This window comes from Perna viridis, chromosome 4 (assembly GCF_037379345.1).
Source record: "Perna viridis isolate PV_CMFRI_1.1 ecotype Kerala chromosome 4, ASM3737934v1, whole genome shotgun sequence".
Lineage (NCBI taxonomy): Eukaryota > Metazoa > Mollusca > Bivalvia > Mytilida > Mytilidae > Perna > Perna viridis.
Window position 1 is genome coordinate 31513610 of NC_142448.1, and position 21480 is coordinate 31535089.

Below are 21480 nucleotides of genomic sequence, written 5' to 3' on the forward strand. Positions count from 1 at the left end.
TCTTGCTCGGGGTAAAACAAGTAATGCAACATAAATGGCCAGCTCGTGGTACATGTAAAACAATGGTAAAATGGAGTTTCCGTGATTTATTTCTTATAAACAAACAACAAAAGAAATCTGTAAATCAAAAATGAATATAAAAATCTACCCCCCCCCCAAAGAAAACAAATCCGTAAAAAAAAAACAAAATTAAAACAAACAATTAAGGATAACAGCAAACTTTAATTTTCAGCGATCTATAACTTACATGTATACAGCCATTTTCTTGGTTGAGGAGTGCAAATTACGTATGCTCTTTTAAATTATATCACATGCATGTGTATACCATTATCATTTTATACATACGTGGAGATCTACGCCTGTCTATAGTACTTCGATGCATTATTTTAGAAATAATACGTCGAGATGTAAATTGAAAAACAGAATGTACAGTGTACAATATGTAGTAGTTGTAGGTTGAAGAAGTTTGGGAAGAAACTTTCAATGAGATCTGATTAAAGTCAAGCTGAACTTTTGCTTTAGAATCTGTATGTCTCGTTATATATAGGCTAAATTTGTCGAAAGATCAGGAAAAGTAACTTACTTGTGATTGGAATTAGTGTATGTGTGTTTGTGTGTGGGGGGAGGGGGGCAGGGGCGCGGATCCAGAGAATATAAAAAAAAGAGGTTCTAGCTTTCCACTGGTGCAATACACAAAATGTCCATATGGAATTTGTTGATTAAAAGGTTGACACTTTCAAAAGATTTAAAACTAAATCTATATTAAGTATAAACCAGAGGCTCCAATGAGCTGCCGCGGTGTACTGAACGTGTTTCTGTTAATGGCGTTTCCCCTGGTAAATCTGTTATACCTGCGTTGAGCCATATATTTTGCATGAAAGTAGACATTTGATTAAATGATTATGTTTACTGGGCTGAAAAAGAGCAATACCTGTTTTTTTTTCCAATTTCACACAATGAGTCTTAATTTGTTTTCAATTATATGCGAGTTGGACATGTATACACGTGTACAATAGTTCCAATATATTTTCATGACAAGTACTGTATGCATTGATTCAATTCGACTCCAGTCATTAAAATGAAACTGTATATACTGATAGCTGTGATATTCGAAACGTTATCGTCATCATTGTTGACAAAGCTAAATCCAGAATGGTAAGTAAAACACATAGATAAGTGAAGTGTAATTAATTAATTTGTTATAATGGTATAAGGTAATGTAAATCAATAACAAAACGAAATTTTTGATCGACTTCATGCTTACTCATAACATGGAAATATAATATCTAGACATTATACATTATACATGCTCATACATGTAAAAAACGACTGTGTACTGCATTTGATTAGTTGATGTAGGGAAAGGACTTCCATAATTTTCCATTAATCACTTTGCTATTTATCTAGCAAATAGATAATTATGCATACAATATTAATTCGTACACATCATTGATTTATACATGTTACAGTATTGGAAATTACACCTGCATTTTGAATTATCATTTCATGTATACCACACCTACTTTTAAGCGTTTTTCCTGTGCCATCGATCAATGCAAGTCATTGTACTTTTATTTTCCCCATCATTGCTTGCAGTTTCGAAATTTGTTTTACCAAATGTAGCTCTAGGTACATGCAATAAAGCGCTGTGCCATGAATGTATGATAACCCATCGGCTGAGCACGGGAATAATTAAAAAAAAACACCTCCTTTTTATGTAAAAGTGCCAAAAATCGAAAACGTTAAATCGAAATGTTATAGAATTAAATATACCCTACATAAAAATGTAGGACCATAGATACAAAGAATATCCTAAAGTTTCATGGCATTTGGTGAAAGCGTATTTCAGTTGGAGCGCAAAAACTGAAAAAAAAAAAAAACCCTTTCAATGTTTCAATGCAAAAAGTCTTACAACTCATAAATTAAGAGTTCCTAATTAAAGTGAGCTCTTTCCATCATTATCAACAATTGAATAAAGTTTTATTTACATGGCTAAAAGCATTTTGGAATTATTGTACGAAGTGTTGACGACGGACGGACGGGCGGACGTATAAAATAAACCAACAAATTTTTATTCTTAAGTATTTCCACTATCCAAATTTTTTATTACATATAATTAATTGGAATGTCGCCCGGGTCGGAATAATAAATGGTCGTCCCAAAATTAAACAAAAGTGCGATTTGATTTTATTTGTAAATATACCTATGACCATTGAAAACTTAGAACATACAGATTGTTTAAAATTGAGTACGGTAAAGGACAATATGTAGGCGTAATATGTCAGTTAGATATAGAAGTGCATTTGCTAATTGTAGATGTGGCGTACATGCACCCATAAAATGGAAACTGGTAGATATAAGGGTTCAGCAGTGGATATTAGAGTGTGTTTTAAAAATGAAGAATGTTTTACTTGTATTATATGCCAAATTACGTAATGAGCTATTTAACCCAGCTTGTTTTAATACTGATTATACTAATTTAAACGATTTTTTTTTCATTATTTCTGTTGAAAAATGAAGATGTATGTTTTTACACTGAGAAAATCAGTCATTGATATTTTAGTTCATAGAAGGAATGTTGTATATAAATAGTGTAGGTTTTTATTGTAGATATATGTCTCTTATAACTCTACAAACGGGCCTCTTGATTGTATTCTTATTACTTTTAATGTTCATGTGTTCATGTACAATTATTGTATATTTGTATATGAGAAGTGAGACTTAAATAAACTGTTCGTCTGTCTGTTATCTACATTTACTCCAATGATATATTTGAAGTTCATATTGCTATTTTAACACTTCAAGGAGAACTCTGTTGTCACAATAATAAAAAATATTAAATTTTCTAAATGTACTGTTGTAATACCCATAAGATAAAATAATTAAACGAAAATGCAGATTCGTCAAATTAGTTGCATATATACCTGATGCGTTTGATATTTATGCATATTAATTGTGCATTGTGTCCTTTAATTGATGTGTGGTATTTTTATCCGTAAGAGGTTAGCATTCTGGCTGCTGCTCTGTGGTATTTCTGGTAGTCATCCAGAAGTTTCCGGTCAACCCGACGACGTTACTGAAATACTAAAAAGCGACGACAACAATGTAAGAATAAACAAAGAAGCGGAAGACGAAATGAACCTGTCGGACAGAGCAATCGACGACTATGTTGCCAACGAAATAGATGATGAAGATGGAAATGTCAATGGCATTAATACTGATAGACAGCAAAGGTCAAATGAATATGCAGAAATTCACAGAAAGAATGTTAACGAAAGGTCAAATCGTCTGGTGGATGATTATTCAAGTATTACTTCTTCAAATGACGACCACCAAAGTAAGTTTAAGAACACAGTCAAATTAATGTACAAGTAGTACATGTATATCATGTTAACTTGTTTTGCTTGAAGTTTGTTTTTATTGGATCGTTCAAAATGAGCAATATATATACAAACTGAGTATATACCAGAGGAGGATCAAAATATTCTCAAAAGAGGGGTCCTCCTGACTGGCTTTAGAGGGATCCCGACTTTTTTATGGCTCAATGACTTCCTATCCAATGAACTGAATTTTTCCACCTAAGTATATTGACTTGATTGTTCTGTATTCTATTGACTTTTTTATTTCACATATTTTCTACGGTCGATTATATTAAGTATTGTTCATATTGTGCAAAGAAGATTAACTCTCCCCTTTAAGACAGAGCAAGATTTTAAACAGTGTTGCAAAAAGAAAATAAACTTACTTAGAATAAAACTGTGACCAAAGCTCACTAAATGATACATCCGTTTCTAAAACATACAATCAAAACATAACCAAAGTCGTCAAACAGGAATTCGATATATCGCTTGAACAGTATGAAATCGAATCCAACGATATGACATATTTTATACCTACATAAAGCTAGCTTCTGTCAAAAGATCAAGTTACTGTACTAAGTAGTTACATTTGTACATAGAAAACAGTGACGAAAATGGTTGGGACATCCTTCCATGCAAGAAGGTGGACTCAAAACCCTGACTTGGGAGGATGAGGTGGGGACGGACTAACAAACGGACACCAAGATCACGTTGTACCTCCCGCTTTCAAAGCAGGGTACTAGTATCACATTATACCTCACGCCTTCCACGCAAGGTACTAGTGTAAAATGAAAAAGGGGAAAGATTCCGAAAGAAATCTCACTGAAAACTATAAAATTTAAATTTGTATTGCAGTAAATGGAGAAATTAGAACAAGGAGAAAACGTGCAACCCTTGATGTTCTGTGGAAGAAAATGAAGCTGGCAAAGCAGGAATTCTTTGAAAAGGTTGAAACTTGTGGTGGAAAATTAAATATTATTCCCTTCAGAAGATGCAAATTATGCCAGATTAATTGTAAAGGCACGTACGATCTTTAAAATGACTAATTATGAAAATCGTTCGATCATTTTGTGAAAATAGAAATAGAAGAAAAAAAGCATCGTAGTAGGTTTTACAAATACGAGTTTAAGATAGAATTTCTTAATGGTGCACATTTATGCTACAATTTATAAAGTATAGAATCCACACTGTCAGCATAATACAGTTATATTTGTAAGTAATAGTTTGGTCTGGAAATAATTGCCATTTCTTGAAACAAGACAGAATATCACGCAGCGTGTATAATATCACACACCGTGTCAACTTTTTAATGTTTACTTTATATTATATATATGCATTAATTTAGAACATTTCACTACGTTAGGCTCAAGAATGTGTCGGTATTGGAGATGTAAGGCGATATGTAAACGAGAAGCACAGATGCTAAGATCCAGGGGTAAGTTCACTAATTAATTACGTACACTTACTTTACTTCCATTTTTTTCATTATTATACCACCCACTTTGCAAGTGTGGGATATATAGTTATAGGAGTGTATGTCTTCCTTCCGTCCGTCCGTACTTCCTCCCTTCCTTCCATTACACAGAAGGATACGTATACCCATTTCTTATCCGTAATTCCTCCTATACAAACTGACTAGAATTTAAAGAAACTTTCACAGAATCTTTATTTCATATTTCAGTTGTTCAATTGTGCATCTTTTATTTTAGATTTTGATTCAAATCATTTGGCGGTTTAACTTTCGCAAAACATGAACTTTTTGGAACATTGGGATACCAATCTTATCCGTCACTATTTCTACACCTCTGAATGGAATTTAATGCAACTTTTATATAATCTTTTATTACATATTCCCATTATGTACCTTTTATCTTAAATTTTGATCCATTTCATTTTGGAGGACAAAAGGTTAATGTTATCGAATGGTGGAGTGATGGGGTACCACTTTACTGCCCTCAATTAACATTTTTTTCTTGCTTTTATTGGGGAGGGGCTGTTGATAGTATTACCATCCATCTGAGTATTTGCTATCATTAACAATTTAAGTAAACGTGATGCAGCTGTTACTATTGTGGGTATTCCAAACTCTATTTACATGTAAATAACGTATTTGCTCAACAATTACTAAGTATGGCGTCATTGTCAGGCACAAACCATCGATGGTGAAGAAGTTGATTTATTGATTAATTGGTGTTTGACTACCAAACAGCAATATTTCAGCTGTATCTTTGCAGTGAACATGTAATAGATGATAAAATGAGCATGAATTTAATGATGATGAAATGAAAAATGGGATGGGACAAAAGGATAATAGTGTAGGCTAGTTTTGATTGCCACTGGAAAAAAGGAGAGATGAGTAAAGTTGGACAATTTAGCCTCCTGAAGCAAAGCCGAGGCTCATTCTAGAATACCACAGCAGGATTCTTTAACGTGCGAGGAACACGACATTTTTCCCAACACGGTACACCACTATGGTTTGCAGTCAGGTTTTCCGTATTATGATCTGAAGATCCCGGCATCTAACATGCCAGGGATACTCCATTCTGGGCAGAGCTCCCTAGCTCACGGCTAGTATTCCCATTCTATTTAGGAGCATTGTACGACATGCTTAGCGCTGCTGCAGGCTTATCCTTTTGACACCTGGCCTGCACGGGACTGTAAAAAATGCTCATTACAAAAAGGAAATTAAAGAGGATTGTATCATATCGCGGTTCCACGTTTTTTTTAGAGTGTCAGCTTGGAAGGAAACAAATATTAGATCTATGGAAAGAGCTCAAGATGACTAGAAAGGTAACAACTGTACTAGTTGTGAACACATTAATATGGCTGATATTGCACAGTAATCTAAAATTAGATATAATCTAAGGAAAAATATATGTCAACATTGTACAACTATGCCGTATCATCGGGCCAATACAAGTGGTCGAAACCCAATACGACTGTACGAGGACATAATACAGGATTAATATGAAAATAACCATTTTATGATCCCTTTATTAACTGATGACTTAAAATAACAGGAGTTATCTGTACAAACCTTTAAATACAGCTCAGTATGACATATTTCCTAGTGAAGACTGTAACACTCCAGATCTCTTGATGCATTTATTCACCCCAACTGTTCTTTTCTATATAGATCTATATTAATATACCAAGTTTGCTGATACCTTCTCAAATTAGGTTTTTAATGCATTCTTTAGCTTTTCCCACGAATTTTATTAATGTGTAGATCATTATACAGTTATGATTTTTTGTGTGTTAATGTGTTTTTTTTCACATATAGAACTTAGCCATAAAGTGATCCCAAAGCGAGAGTTATGGTCTATTCCACATAACACTGCAAATTTATAGTAAGTTTTGGCAAACAAAATTCTATAGTCTGTTTCAAACAAAATGGCGGACAAGTTTAACTTTTATACAGGGCCAGAATTGCCCTGTATAAATTATGGTTGCTAAAACCTCCTGTTGTATTAAAGGGGCAATTTACATTGTATTTTAAGTCATCAGTTAATAATGAATGCTACAAGTCAAAATCTGTATCACATGCGGTATCAACCCGAGACTCCTATATCACCCCAAAGGCCGGTATAGATCGAGGCTTGATATCACATATGATACAGATGTTCCTTATATCTTATATCTCAACTTTACGTCAATTATTGTCAATGAAGTCTAGAGGTGAGTATGGTCTGAAATGTGTAACCCGTACCAATTTTTTCCCGTACCCAAATAATGTTTTGCAAAAATATTCACTCTTACGGTATGTTAAGAACTGAAAATGGCATAAAGTGTGGAAAAGTCCGTTTCAATTAATTTCTAATTAAGAAAATGACATATGTTTTTCTAATATTTCTTGTTTGATCGGTTTTCTGAAGTCAAAAGGTCATACAGTGTAAAAAAAAACTAACAAATAAAACAAACAAGCATGCAAAAGCAAAATAAACAAAACGCAAGCTAAGAAACCCATATACCCCCCCCCCCCCTTAAAAAAGAAAAAAAAGATGGAACATTTGTATTCAAACTGTTATTCAAATGTTCCAGGCCAGGTACCGACACAGAAATAAAAATAGCAGGAGATTGAGGACTGACTATTACAGACAGAGACAGTATAAAGGTTGGCGGAGACGTAGACACAGGAATGGTTCTATAGGACAACGGTGGTTTAGATGGCGAGAGCTTATCAAAACCAGTAAAGGCAGAATATGGAGATGGCCAATAAGGTTCAACAAAAACCGACGGTGGAGGTTGTTTTCAAACCAACGCAAAGACCGGAAGTGGAGAAAACCATATGTGCGTTGGGGAATGCTGTCAAGAGTGAAGAATAGCCGAGTTTGGAGAATTCCAACAAAAGGAAGCCCAATTAGCCGATGGAATTGGTCTGGATATTATACTTTATCATGGTACAACGGATGGAAAGTGTGGAAAGGAAGATTGGGTTTTAAAAGGAAAGGAAGAGGACGAATTAGGCGCATTTTAAATTCAAGAAAATCGAACTCAAGAATGAGGAATCGTCAAAAAAAGAAAATGTTTAGAGGTCGGAAAGGAAACCCAAGTAAAAGCAGACTCGGAAGAAAAATAAAAGTTAGAAAAGAAAAATTTAAATACTTGGTGAGAGTTTATAAAGATAGCTACAGAAAAGCAAGATTCGGTCAAGGCTACAGAAAGCTCAGTATTTCAAGGTTTGTGAAAAGTAAGAATAAGGCAAGTGTGAGAAAATCAAATTTCATCAGACAGGCATCACGTAAAGGTGGGAAAAGACCAAATAATAGGTATCGTTTAAAGGGATGGTGGAGGCGTGCAATGAAAAGAAAAGCCAGAAGAGGGGGCAATTGATGAATTTGGTTCAAAACAGATGCCAACATTTACTGAAATAAAAAGTGTATGACTATGAGTTATTATGTCTTTCATATGTTTGTTTAATGTATTGCATTGAAATGAATCGACAAAGATATGGAAATCTTTATTCTTGGGCTTAATTCATTGTTGTCTTTTGATTTGTTAATGTTCAACGTGGTATTTTCAACAATACCAGTCTTATTTTGATTAAGCCTATACAATAGTTGGAACGAGGCATATTAACCACGCGAAGTATAAAATTCCCAGAAATAGAGCGATTGTCACGAAAGTAGTAATACGAATATAAAATAAAGTGATTATAAAAATGTAAGCAGATACCACAAACCTGCCTACCCTAGCACACTATGTTGGTATTTTTATGAAAGTACGCTACGCTATCATTTTTATTCTAGCCCGTTTAAAACCGAGAAGCCCTCCCATAAGTGTATGTACAAAATAATTTTTAAATAATAATAATAAAATGTATTTACCTACTTACTTTTTTTAAAAATCTAATACTAGTATAACCATAAACAGACATACGTTTTCTTATCCTTATCAAAAATATCTACGTACGTATTTGCTTTTGCTACAATCAACTGTTTAAACTACATAATTTTGCAAGGATTTACTTGGTAAAGTACCATTGACAAAGGCACAAAAATCTCTGGAAAGCAAATAATAACACATTTACGGCATTGAGAATTAGAGAAAAAAATTGTTTGGTTAGCATTGAACTTGTAAACAAATTAAAAAAAATTAATTATGTGTGAACATGTAGCGTATTCGACTCAAAATTTTTGAAAAGTATGAAATGGAAACTTCATTTTGAACGAAAATGAAAATTTACCTTCGACTCATATGATTTACCACACTGAAAGGCGAGTTTTTATCTTTTCCTAAGATAATACAACTGTACAAATCACAGAGAGAACAATGTAAAAAGAACACACAAAAATATATAAAACATAAAGAACAAGCAAAAACAAACAATTTGGCACTAGAAACGGTTAATTTGAAACACAAGAGTACGAAAATACTTAACATTGAAATGTACACAATAAAATTGTTTTTGGTGTATAGCTAAGAGATCTATCTCTCGATCTTAAGGGGGCTCGATGGTATGTAAATTTTAATTAGTTCTTGGATATAATATGGTGCCTTCTCGGTTAGAGCTTTAAAATCATACAGCAACAGTTTGTATTGACAGCGGAAAGCAACATGGAGCCAGTGGAGACATTATATTACTGGTTTTATATGATCAGATGTATTTACCTGGCAATACTAATAATGTGTATCTAGAACTACCTTAATACGCATAATATACGATGTAAAATCAATCTGACAATCGGCAACAAATGCCGCAGCATTTGTATTGGGATAATTCGGATAGTTCAAAATCAAACTGGAAATAAGGTAAACACTGACATTATTCAAACTCTAAAGCACAACCAATATAAAAATAAGCGGGAGTGACATCAGTTGATCCCGAAGGGTAGCCATGTCTTCCTCCGCCAATTTCACCTGTCACATAACGAGTGAGTATAATCCAGTAAGATAATAAAAATAGAAAGAACATAACATCACATAGCAGAAAAGAAATAAAACTTACGCACAGACATGAACCGAATAAATCCCAAGAATTGTGGGAATGAACTAAATTATAAAATGCTTCGAAAAATGACTGGTTCCCGATGCTACCTGCTATGCTGCTAGTGTCCAGGGAAAGGAAAAGGTCATCTTTTAATGATAAGTGTATTTGAAATGGACATATTTTATTTGGCAGTTCGCTAATTGTGACCGGCGTGGAACTTGTGGAGGGGGACTAGTCTTATTTCTATGTTAAACTTGACCAGAGTTATATCATTGTAGAATAAAACTTCTTACTCTTGAACAAACTGAAGCACAGTTACAAATAAATAGATATGTTAACAAATGAAAAGTCGAAGTCACCGACTTTCACAGAGTTAAGTCCGTATTCGTATGAAATTTCAAATAATGATCTGTTTCATAGTGTTGTTTTGTATGATACATGCACCATCTTGCGTTTTTTTTTTGTTTTTTTTTGTTTTTTTTTTTTTTGATGTTTTATATGAATTATATGATATGCCCGAATTTACATTCCACAAATACTTTAATATATTCTATTGGAGATCTGATAATGATAAAGGTGCGTTGAACATTATTAGAATGGTTTACATACATTATGGTAAGAAGTATGTTTCAAATCTTAAAGGAATAAAGGAATTCATCCTCCCAAGTCCACCCTCGCTCCCTCAAACCCCTGACATCACTCATTCATATTTAGCGGGTATCGTCCAGCGCCATCTAGTGAGTTACCTAAATTTAACCCGGATCCAAAATCCAATCAAATCACTCGTAATAGGAACTCTTCGATATAACTTACAAAATTGCTACACATAACGTCATTTTTTTTCAGTAAAGACTAAACAGAATCTACAGTTATCATTTTTGCTCATATTGCATAATTTGTGACATCATACAACTTTCAATGATTCAATGAGGAATGAAAAAAGATAACGCAAATTTGAATTCATTTAAGGCTCTTATAATTATTTTGTAATCGGTTTGCTATACAACTATTAAAAGAAAATATCCAAAAAGGGACAAAACAAAAAACAAAAAACAAAAAAAAGACAAAAAAAAAACAAAAACAAAAACAAAAACAAAAACAAAACAACAACAAAAATCCCAGAGACTCAAATACAAAAATTAATGATTTATTATTTCTTTCTCTTGTATAAGTTATGAAAAATATAGAAAATAACGTCCTCGTGATCATGTAATTTAAATGAAATCTGAAACTTTAATGTAGATTGGGCTAAATCGCAATTTGTTGTTTAACTTGGCACATCCGCAATCTGATCAACTGTAAAATATGGTAAGTTATATACAATTAAACTAACATTGAAATTTTGATTATTCAAAAATGCAAATGTTAATTATGTTCAGTTTGTCAATTTCATTTATTTTCATTCCATATTTTTTTAAAGCAAAATATGATATATATTCTCATTAAATAGATTGTATTTGTCCCTGTAAACAATTAAACATGTACAGTAGTTTAATATTAGCGCAATAAATGATATAATAAGACGAAACCATGTCCTTACTTCAATCTTCCCTGTCATCAATGTGTATCTTATTATAGGAATGCGCTTGTGTGTAGTCATAAATGGCATTTGTGTCTTAGGTTATGAATTTGTTAACCTTGAGTTAAAAATCAGTGCAGTTTCACTGTCAACTGATTGTTTAAAAAAAGTTAAAACAAACTAGGATTACTTGTTTTAGTTTTGCTTCCGTTTCGATTTTTGTATCCAAACACTCGAACATGTAATGCTATTAACTGTACCATAATATGTTACTGATATGCATTTCTATTTTTATTTTCAGAGAACATCGTACCTAATTCATATTTTCCTTGTGGTCGGTCCAATTCATTGTCAGACACATGACGAAGATTTTGATGATTCTTCCTTAGATTTACATAGAAACGAAAGACAAGAACAAATTGTTAATGAAAATGACGAGGAATTTGGATCCCGGTCGGTAGACGAAGATGATCTTAATGAAGAAATGACAGATGAAAATGAATCGATGGACGAAAGATCCGTTGATGCAGAGGACGAAATCGATAAACGGTCAGAAAACAGTGATTTAAATGATGAGGTATTGACGAACACCGATCGAGTAGCAGAAGGTATGCTTACTTTATTCTTAAATGTCGTATGAAACACTATCATATGCAATGAATTAATACTTTTTGTGAAATGCTTTCCCTGAACCCCCTCCGTTGATCATGCTAACTACTATTAGAGGTGTAGTTTGATAGATTGTTGTCATTGGTTATGTTGATAAAAGCATGTTTGTAAATTAAGGCTTATTATTGAATATTTAATTCAGTTTGTCTTGCGAATGTACTTTTTAACAACCTTTTTTTTACTGTAAAGATCATCTTGTACACCAATGCTTTATTACTGATAATCAATCTGTATTCCAGTCGAGTCCGAAGACGAAATTGCCAAAAGGGGGACCGAAAAAAGTAAATGGAAAAAAAAATCAGGGGAAAAGTAGTAAGTTTTTTTTATTGTAGGTTGGTCAAAACAATTTACATTTGTAATTAGAAATTAAGTTCGAAATCAGGTTAATATTCGATGGTGTGTGTAGAACTACAAATCTTTGGAACTTTTGGTTCAAAATCGAAAACTATGAAAATAATCTTATTCATGATAATAAAGCCATTTCATATAATTTTTTTTCCAAGCGTACTCTAAATGTTCGTTTTTATTCATAAATATGGACAGGACAACTGTAGAAGGTGGCATAACGTGTTTACATGTAATTGTGTGTTTAAAATTGTCATTTTGAGCATGAATTCCATAATATGTTCTGTAACATTGTCTTTTATGGTAAACTTAAAAAAAATATCATAAACTTACATTCACATTTTCTTTTCTATATTGTTGTTACAGAGGAGGAAATGGAAAGGATTTTGGAGAAGAGTCCGTGACAGGTATAGAAGATGGAAATCAAGATCAAGGTGGTTTAGACGAAGATCCTAAAAGGAAAACGGAAAGATCTTTTAATCATGCATTCCTTTAAAATTTGCTGAAATATGTTCAGTGAAACCAAAAACGTTTGTCTTCCATTTAATTATACACACATCAAAAAGCAGGAAGTGCATGTATATAGTTGCCATGCTATTCGTCAATTTGTTTGTTCAACTGTTTGTCCCAAGGTCTAATCCAACACTCTTCAGAAACCATTGAATACATTTTGACTAAAGGTATAACACACTACTAAACACATGATGCCTTGTCAGTCCTTATTATGTTTTCCATGTGAATGAATTTTGGGGTTGACAATCATTTTTCCAGGAAGGACAGCAGCAGTGTCACTTACTAAGATACGCTAATAGCTTTTGTAGGTAAAGTCTCATTCAGCTTAAATTAAGCATATTATTCACCTAATCGGTCGGGACAAACCAACCGTGAAAAAGAGACAAGACTTTCAAATAACATTGCATTGTAGCAACCGAAATGCACGTATACAGCGGTACATGTAAAACGAGTTTTGCCCCCAAGCAAAAAGTCAATACGTAATTAACGTACATTATAAAAATATAAATACATGCAACACATTACAAACCAAGAAAACAAACTTATAATTCTTTTGTACACGCGCTAAAATGGCAATACGTATTCCACAGCTTTAGCACATACCATAACAACAATATCTAAGCAATGCATACACGTACACAAATATATAAAATCTGATGTCTAAAATAAACATATACAAATTTCTATTCTGTAAATCTTTTACTCTTTCTCAAACTTAAACGTCGCAGGCATTGTTGATTGTCAAGTATTCACCTGCAGATCCCTTACAGTGTCTATTGAAATGGATTTTCAAATATAGTTTTCTTTAAGAATAAAGCAGTAAAAATTTTTTCAACTACAAAAATTAACAGCTTTTTATCAAGATGTGGATAATATTTGCATATGAAATCGAATTATTGTCTTTCTCACATTTTTTTTTACTAACCTGGACATCGTTTTGCATACGTCGCCCGGAACATTTTCTAAGTTTGCTCGTGATTTTTTGTACAAATCATTTGAACAATTATTACTAATCTTGACAGGAATAATGCATAAACGAAGTCCTACAAACGACTTTCATATTTGTTTGATCAAGCAAGTAGCCAGAGCTACTGATTGGAATTTGACAAAGATCAACTGTTATGAAACTGCAAAAAAGAATTGTTGATTTCGATGTCTACAAACGGTCTACTTTTTAAGTGTAAGTGTTTGTAAGAATCAGGCAAAATGGAAAAATCATGAACATGCATGTCAAAACCTCACCATCTGACGATAAAATATTACTCAAGGATTCTTTCTCTCTTTGAAAAGACCATTATTTGATCTCTACATTATTGGCTTTGCTCGAAATTCTTTTAATAGAATCTTAGAAAATGAAGTTTGTGGCAAAGTTATCTGCCCTTGAAATGTTCATTCTCGGTGCATTTCAATGAGATTGTAACTCAATGGTCCAGTATGATATGAAAAATCTTGTCTGTTTCCCTTGATTCTGATGTTGAAAATAGTCGAATTGAACTATCAAAATGGTGTTTTTTATACCATGTTCCATTTACTGCCTGATTCTTACAGATAATGACACTTAAAAGTACTCAGTAGCACAGGGGATGGCATTAAAAAATCAACTATCTAATTATTACTTAAGGCGTCATTATTTAGCATGCTTACCTTGATGATAGCAACAATGATTAATGTTTTGTGTGGCTCAATTAGCTTCGAAGATGGATGCATCAAAAAAGAATTTTCATTCATTGATTTGATTTTTTACAAGAACTTGAATATTACAGACTTCCTTTTACATGGACCCACGACAACCCGTGGTAGGGTTGAGTAGGGTTTATCGGAGACATTTGAACAATAAGTTTTTATTTGGTTTAACTGTGTTATGAAGGAAACATGAATCGTTTCTACTTTATCTGCCATCAATTATTGACGAGCTGCAATAACCTGACCTTTAAAAAAATAGTGATTCATTTTATCACATGCGTTTATACGTCTTGAACGTTTTTTCTCTCACTTCAAATTGTATATTCTTCTATTTGAAAATGTCAGAACTTACTAAGCATGAAGAAACGATTTCCTTTTATTATTTTATTTGATTTTCTCATGTTGAAAAGTTCGAAAGGTAAGTTCAAGTAAATTGATAAACTAATCTACGTTGTTCTGTTGATTCTATATAGTTGCTTTTGTACTATTTGCAAGATGTAAAAAAAATCTACGTAAACCTAGGCCAATATTGAGATGATTGTCACAGAGCAAAATAATTCGACTAATAATGTCCATTGTCGGGGATTTGTTAAATAGACTTTATAAACTACTAGTCCTATGCATGCTATTTCCTAAAGGATAAAATATAATAAAATAAATAAAATTTATCTAAATTGACGTTATTACACATTGTAGTAATTGACCCTTTCGTGTTATTTAACGATCTTCCTTAATATACACTTTTGCGAGGTTTATTATTTTGTTCTTCCCAAAGCCCATCTTAGCGAAAGTGTATGTCACTCATCGTCTTTCCGGCAGTTGACATGAAAGGGTCTATTTTATTCAATCGCTGGGACTTTCGAATTATGATCTTTTAAAGAAACGGAGAACACAGATTATGACGCAGTTGTGTTTGGTGATCTCAAGACATGGGAGGAAGCCGGTACTTATTGTCAGTCGATGGGTATGGCTCTGGAGTACTTCCATAGAGATAGACTGATTGACTTCTACAACGAATTTTTTGCATATAACGACGTCGGTCATATGAGGTAAGTAAACAATATAGAAAAAAGATTTAAAAATCTAGACAGATAACGAATTCTACATTTTCTAGACGTTTTCTTTTTTCCACACTTGTACCGATAATTAGTTTATATTTTGTCAACAAAGGTAGAAAACCATCTGACGAATACGTCAAGTGAAGGAAAATCTTGACTTGAGTAAGATTAGACAGAATTAAGTTCACATCCTTTTCGTTTTGAGTTTATTGACAGATAAAGAATTATGTCATCAATATTCAAACTGCTTTCTCATTTGCACACACCGATCATGCACAAAGGTAAAAAAGAAAACCAAATTGATCAACGGTAAACATTGGACAATAATCATAGTTATACACTTCATACCGACAATACACGTGGTAATGACACATTTCCATGAGTTAAGCATAAATATTTCGTTGGATAGGAATAAAACATTCTCCAATAACTTAGATTCAATTGCTTTATTTGAAATCAATAAGACGAGCTTTGATCATCAAGTGTAGTCTAAAGTAAACGTAAATTCTTAATACACAAAACAATAGGATTTGCCTTACCGTGTCTAGTTTGGGTGTTTTCTTTGCTCAATATTTTATCAAATATATGCTGTATTAAAATACATACTAATACGTAATCTGAAATTACCATTTAAATACTCTTCCTTGTGATAAGCGTAAACAATGTTTGCTGATCAAAACATCTGCAACAGAATCATGACTATTTTACGCCAATCTTTTCTTCAAATATGTTTCATTGTCTTACAAAATGAATTCGTACTTGCATTTTAGCCCTTTCTTCTTTTGGACCGCTCATAAAGTTCAGAGGTCAAATGTAGCTTTAGGAACAAGATACAGCACCCCTCTTCCGGTTGACAATTACATATCGAATGATTTATATTGTATTGTGGTTGTTTATGTCGATGAAAAAATGCATTTGCAATGGGAACCCAAAGAATGTTCTGATTTGATGGGATTTGCTTGTAATGTTGCAGTAAGTAAAAGTAAGTAGTGTGTTGGATAAAGTACTGCAATGTATGTTTCTTTTTAGATAACAAGTAATTAAATCTACCATCGAAGATCGCGTGGTTTTCTTCGCATAATTCATCGTACATATATGAAGTACAAATTACAAATGAAAACTGCTAATTTAGTAACAGCTTTGCACCAGTAGATATTTGTCTGCTCTTTGACAAAACATTTTAGCATCTAAACGATAAATAGTGTCGGTCGTATTTTTTGGTCTTCAGTTGTTGCAATTGAATACTCCTTATGAGGATATTTTGTTAATTCCAGAAACCGATGTTTATACTTATTACAACAAATTAGTCAACGTCGATGAGGCAGGACAAATTTGTAAGCAGAAAGGGAGCACTTTGGTTGAATTTTCACCAGCATTGTTCAACCCTTTTTATGAACCTCTGTTGATAACCGGTTCTGATATTAATATGGGGTAATTGTCATTACATAAATCGCATGAAATCTTTAACGTGAACTTTTAATAAATGAGTTGACTATTTTGATGGTTAATCATGCAGATGATGAAACACAGCTGTAATGTCACTTTATATATGCAGTATAAGATGTTGATCGTCATATACGTGGATTACTATGATAAAGGCTTTTATGAAAATTAATCCTGAAATTATGTATTTTCTTCTAATTTTATATAAAGAATGTCGACTAATATTATAGCTGGATAATTGCCTGAAAACCTGAAAAAATACGATATTTTGTATAACACTGGACCCAATCGTACAATACCACCAGGAAACCAGCAGTGCAAGCAATAATCGAACATGCTATATCATAGCAAAACAATAATACAAAAACAAAAACAAAGCAAAAAAAAAAAACAAAAAAACAAAACAAAAAACAAAACAAAAAAACAAAATAAACAGACTTTACTTCACACAGAAACAAATAATATTCTGAACATGTGACTGTATAAAGATACAGCGGATTCAGATCATCTTAATTATTATTACTTTGAGGACATTACTTTTTTACTATTACTCAAATGACACGTCGTGCTATAAAAGTATTTTTTTTTAAATATTCTAATATATGGTAAACTTTTTAGACTAAAACATGCATTGTTGCCTTATCAATATATTACAACTTTTACCTGTGTTTTAAAGAAAACATGTATGGACGGGATTAAAAAGTAATGTTGAAGTTAAAGAATTATTAACCCTGGCTGCAAGTATGGATAAAATCAATGACAGTGGAGTTTATTGTGTCTATGCCAATATATTGAACCTCGATGTGACATGGGCGACCGATGCATGTACTGTAAAATTACCATTTGTTTGTAGTAAGAAAGGTAACATTTGATGAATGTTATGGTATATATTATGAGGTAGTGTTCCTTATTTCTAGATTCATAGAATATTGTACGAGTACAATACTGATACATTTTCTTTATTTTGCAAAATGATATAGTTCACCGAGGCTTCATTCCTTGCATTGCATATGGTAGAACCTCTCGGTGATGGATTTGGCTTCCTCTTTCGATAGTTTTGGTTATGAGTACTTCTTGTATACAACTAATATTTTGATAATGATCTTCCTATATATTTGATTTTAATGCTACTGATGAGAGGTTACTCCTTGAAACAAGTGTACAGCATATCGAAATTTACAATATATAAAACTGGTATTTTTTGTATTTAACTGTCTTATTTGTTTCAACAGTTAATTTTTGTTTTCTTTTTAAATTTTCTTCCTGCTTGAGAATATCTTCATAACATGTACATGGTGTTGATTTAGAATAGTTAGTTGTTACAATTTGTAATGACAGTAATGTAAATTTTATGGAACCCTTAACATGGTGTCAACTGTTCTGAAATGTACCTAGTATTACAGTCTGATCCAATGTATTTTGAATATCACACATAACATAAATAATGTTGTACACAAATACAGTTTACAAAACCAGAATGCTTTAAAAGTTAAAAAGAAAAAAAAGGAAACTTCACGCAAAAAAATAATGTCTTTATCAAGTATAAAATTCTGATTTAACTTTTTTTAAATATTGAACATGGTGTTGAAATATTTATCATAGATTATTATGGATACTTATATTGAATCAAATGCTATATTAGTCCTACATATAGTATTTGGTATGATCATGGTTACATAACCTTTTTCTAAGCGTATAGGAGTCGTGTTTAGAGGTCGTTATAATCACTAAAGCTTAATATGATAATATGATAATATAATAATATAAGAAAAGATCGAATGCTAAAGAAAAAGTTAAGACTTATTTTAAAATGCTCTTGAAAATGTATAAGTAACATGTATAATATATAACATTTTTCACAAAGGAATTTTTTGGAGGCAAGGACTATGAAATTTATTACTGATCTGTTCTTCAGAGATGTTCTCTTAACTTTCAGCCACCGTATATGAAACAGTATTTCACCCTGTATCAAATATAATCTACGACGTTGAAGAAACAGTCCTTCGTGACTTACTGGCAACACAAAAAGAATGCGAAAATTTATGTAAAAATGATTTAATGAATGGCTTTATCTGTAAAGGATATAAGATTTTTATTGAAACCGGTCGATGTGTGACATTTATGGGCAATTTGATGCTAAATATAGAAGGGACTAGTTCTAACCTAATCATTAAAGGAAACGATCCAGGCTTAGTGACATATTTTGCACTTCAAGCTCTTGGTATGCATGCTTTTATATCTATCAATTGAACTCATTGTATGAAGGTCTTTGAAATATCATTTTTTATTAAATTTATTATTGCATGTCTTCATACAGGATGACACATTTAAGTAATTATGATGTCTTTAGAAGGTAAGGAATGTTGATATCAGCCATTTCCTTAATACTTGCATGACTATAAATATTTGGTTGATGACTTTGATATAACATGAAGTTCCGAAACCGTTTTTGATATATGACAAATGTTTGTTATTTACGAAGTATAAGGGGTTTCGACAGGAGTTGGAAGAGCTATATTTTAAACTTGTCTTCGTTTAACAGCATACATCGTATTTTAACCCACCACACTTACCAAAATCAATCTATGTGGCAAAATACATCAAACGATCATGCTTGCGTCTACCATCTTAATAAATCATTTTCAGCTGCAAAAGAGAAATGTGGTTATATCTTTTATTTCATATTCAGTTGATCTGTATGACGAGAAAAACACAACAGTTGACGCACTCGACTACATACGTAAGTTCATTGACTTCAATTGCTATAGTATTTAAAAAAATCGTAATAACTATGTTACAAAAAAAATCTTTTAGAATGGTTTTGTGTATCAGTATCATAGACAATATCATTACCACAACCTTTAGTCTCCTCGATTATCAGTAAACCTTAATACCTTTATATCCTGCATCACTGATCCATTTATAATTCTGTAAAACAATTATTTAAAGCAACTTTTGTTCTCGGCCATGAAGCAAACCTGTTTCATGGTTGACAAACCAAGGGCAAAATTATCTTCAACTTTATTTTGTTCCTTGAATAAAAGTTTCGTAATCGTTTACAGAAAGTTTGAGACCTTGACATTTCATTACATTCAATCCAATTTATATGTTGCATTTCTCAAAATACATAAATCCTCATCTTAAGATGTGAAGGTAGCGTCTCTATCGATCATCTCTGTTACATGTGAAATCATACAAAAGGGCAACGACACAAGATTAAAGTTATAACTATCAATATTGTTTTCCTTAAAAGCTTTACCTCATTGTTGTACAATATAGCATAGAGCTGATTCCCCCCCCCCCACAACTTTCCTGATTTTACTCTAATATTGCCCTGGTTTATACGTACATTTTTTTTATTATTTCTAGATTTTATCAGCTCGGTAATTTGGTGGTACCCTTCATTTATCGAAGATTAAAGTCCATTTTTCTGGTTTATTGTAGTTGAAAGAATTATTGCAGTATTAACAGTTACTTTTGTTGGGTGTTTTGCTGTAGTATCAACAGTTGTAACGATGAAAAAACTGTTCAAATCAGACAGAGCGGTTGAGGTAAAACCATTCAAGGTTCAACAAAGTCTCTTTAAATGAGGTCTAAACTTTAAAATTCTGAAAGCTCGCGGTTAAAATAGTAAAAACATTGAAAAAATATTCAATATCTTATAATTTAAATACTTATACTACATTACACTTCCCTTACCTGCTTTGTTATATTTTCTCTTACCATCATAGGAGTCTCTAATGAGCTTGCTGTTCATTAGGGCTTTATCTTACTTTAAACGTCTCATACGCAAACACTTTTCATTTTTTTCATTTGGTGTAGGGGTTACATTTTTCAAGTATTCAGAATTTTAATTTTATTTTATACATTTAATTTAGTTAACATTTAAAAATTTAACTAAGTTTTAAACAACTAAAAAGAACCACGATGATAACATGTATATATGATACCAACTAGATTTATGCCGTATTACCCCCTGCCCCATCATTTGGGTCTTTTTATATGTCTAATCAAAACTTTGATGCTTCTATTATCATATTTTATAGGATGAAATGTATACGGAGAAAAATAAGAACGCCAATGAAGCAGAAGGAGATCTTTTAGACTACATCAAAACCACAAACTTGGATTTTTTTGTTATTGGCAATGTATTTAGTAATGTTCCACCAGAAAGTTTACGCGGGAAAGTTAGGAATTAGTTGCGGTCATTTTCCCGTCTGTTGATTTATTTAAGAAAACAAGGACAACCAGCTGTGCTGAACGTAGAGCAAATACTTCATAAAACAGCCTCAATTTGTTTTACCTTTTCATTTAAGAAAATCAATACAATACTCTGTCTCAAATGTAAGAAAATATTGAATTATTGATATTTTGTAACATAAACATTAATAGATATTAATCGTCTTGAATGTTTTTATAACCGTAGTCAATATCAGAATACTGTTTTGATTGCCTGCAAAC

General features: G+C 32.3%; 2 protein-coding genes across 2 annotated transcripts; both read left to right on the forward strand.

Moving 5' to 3' along the window:
• The first annotated feature begins 1089 nt into the window (after positions 1-1089).
• Positions 1090-21423, forward strand: LOC148619742 (uncharacterized). Its single transcript, XM_088579972.1, has 12 exons — positions 1090-1155; positions 3001-3337; positions 4215-4379; positions 4723-4794; positions 15399-15567; positions 16347-16558; positions 16851-17007; positions 17696-17880; positions 18956-19240; positions 19709-19759; positions 20464-20570; positions 21066-21423. The coding sequence occupies exons 1-12, from the start codon at positions 1153-1155 to the stop codon at positions 21216-21218; spliced, it is 1896 nt and encodes a 631-aa protein (XP_088436098.1). The 5' UTR covers positions 1090-1152; the 3' UTR covers positions 21219-21423.
• Positions 8205-15392, forward strand: LOC148619743 (uncharacterized). Its single transcript, XM_088579974.1, has 4 exons — positions 8205-11097; positions 11610-11916; positions 12217-12289; positions 12689-15392. Coding segments are annotated over exons 1-4 (384 nt in total). The 5' UTR covers positions 8205-11094; the 3' UTR covers positions 12690-15392.
• Positions 21424-21480: the final 57 nt, after the last annotated feature.

Excerpts from the sequence above, each read along its gene's own strand:
- LOC148619742 (XM_088579972.1), top strand. Across the intron at positions 4,795-15,398 it reads ACAGATGCTAAGATCCAGGG|AAACGGAGAACACAGATTAT; the intron begins GTAAGTTCACTA and ends GATCTTTTAAAG. Across the intron at positions 20,571-21,065 it reads AATCAGACAGAGCGGTTGAG|GATGAAATGTATACGGAGAA; the intron begins GTAAAACCATTC and ends CATATTTTATAG.
- LOC148619743 (XM_088579974.1), top strand. Across the intron at positions 11,917-12,216 it reads CACCGATCGAGTAGCAGAAG|TCGAGTCCGAAGACGAAATT; the intron begins GTATGCTTACTT and ends TCTGTATTCCAG.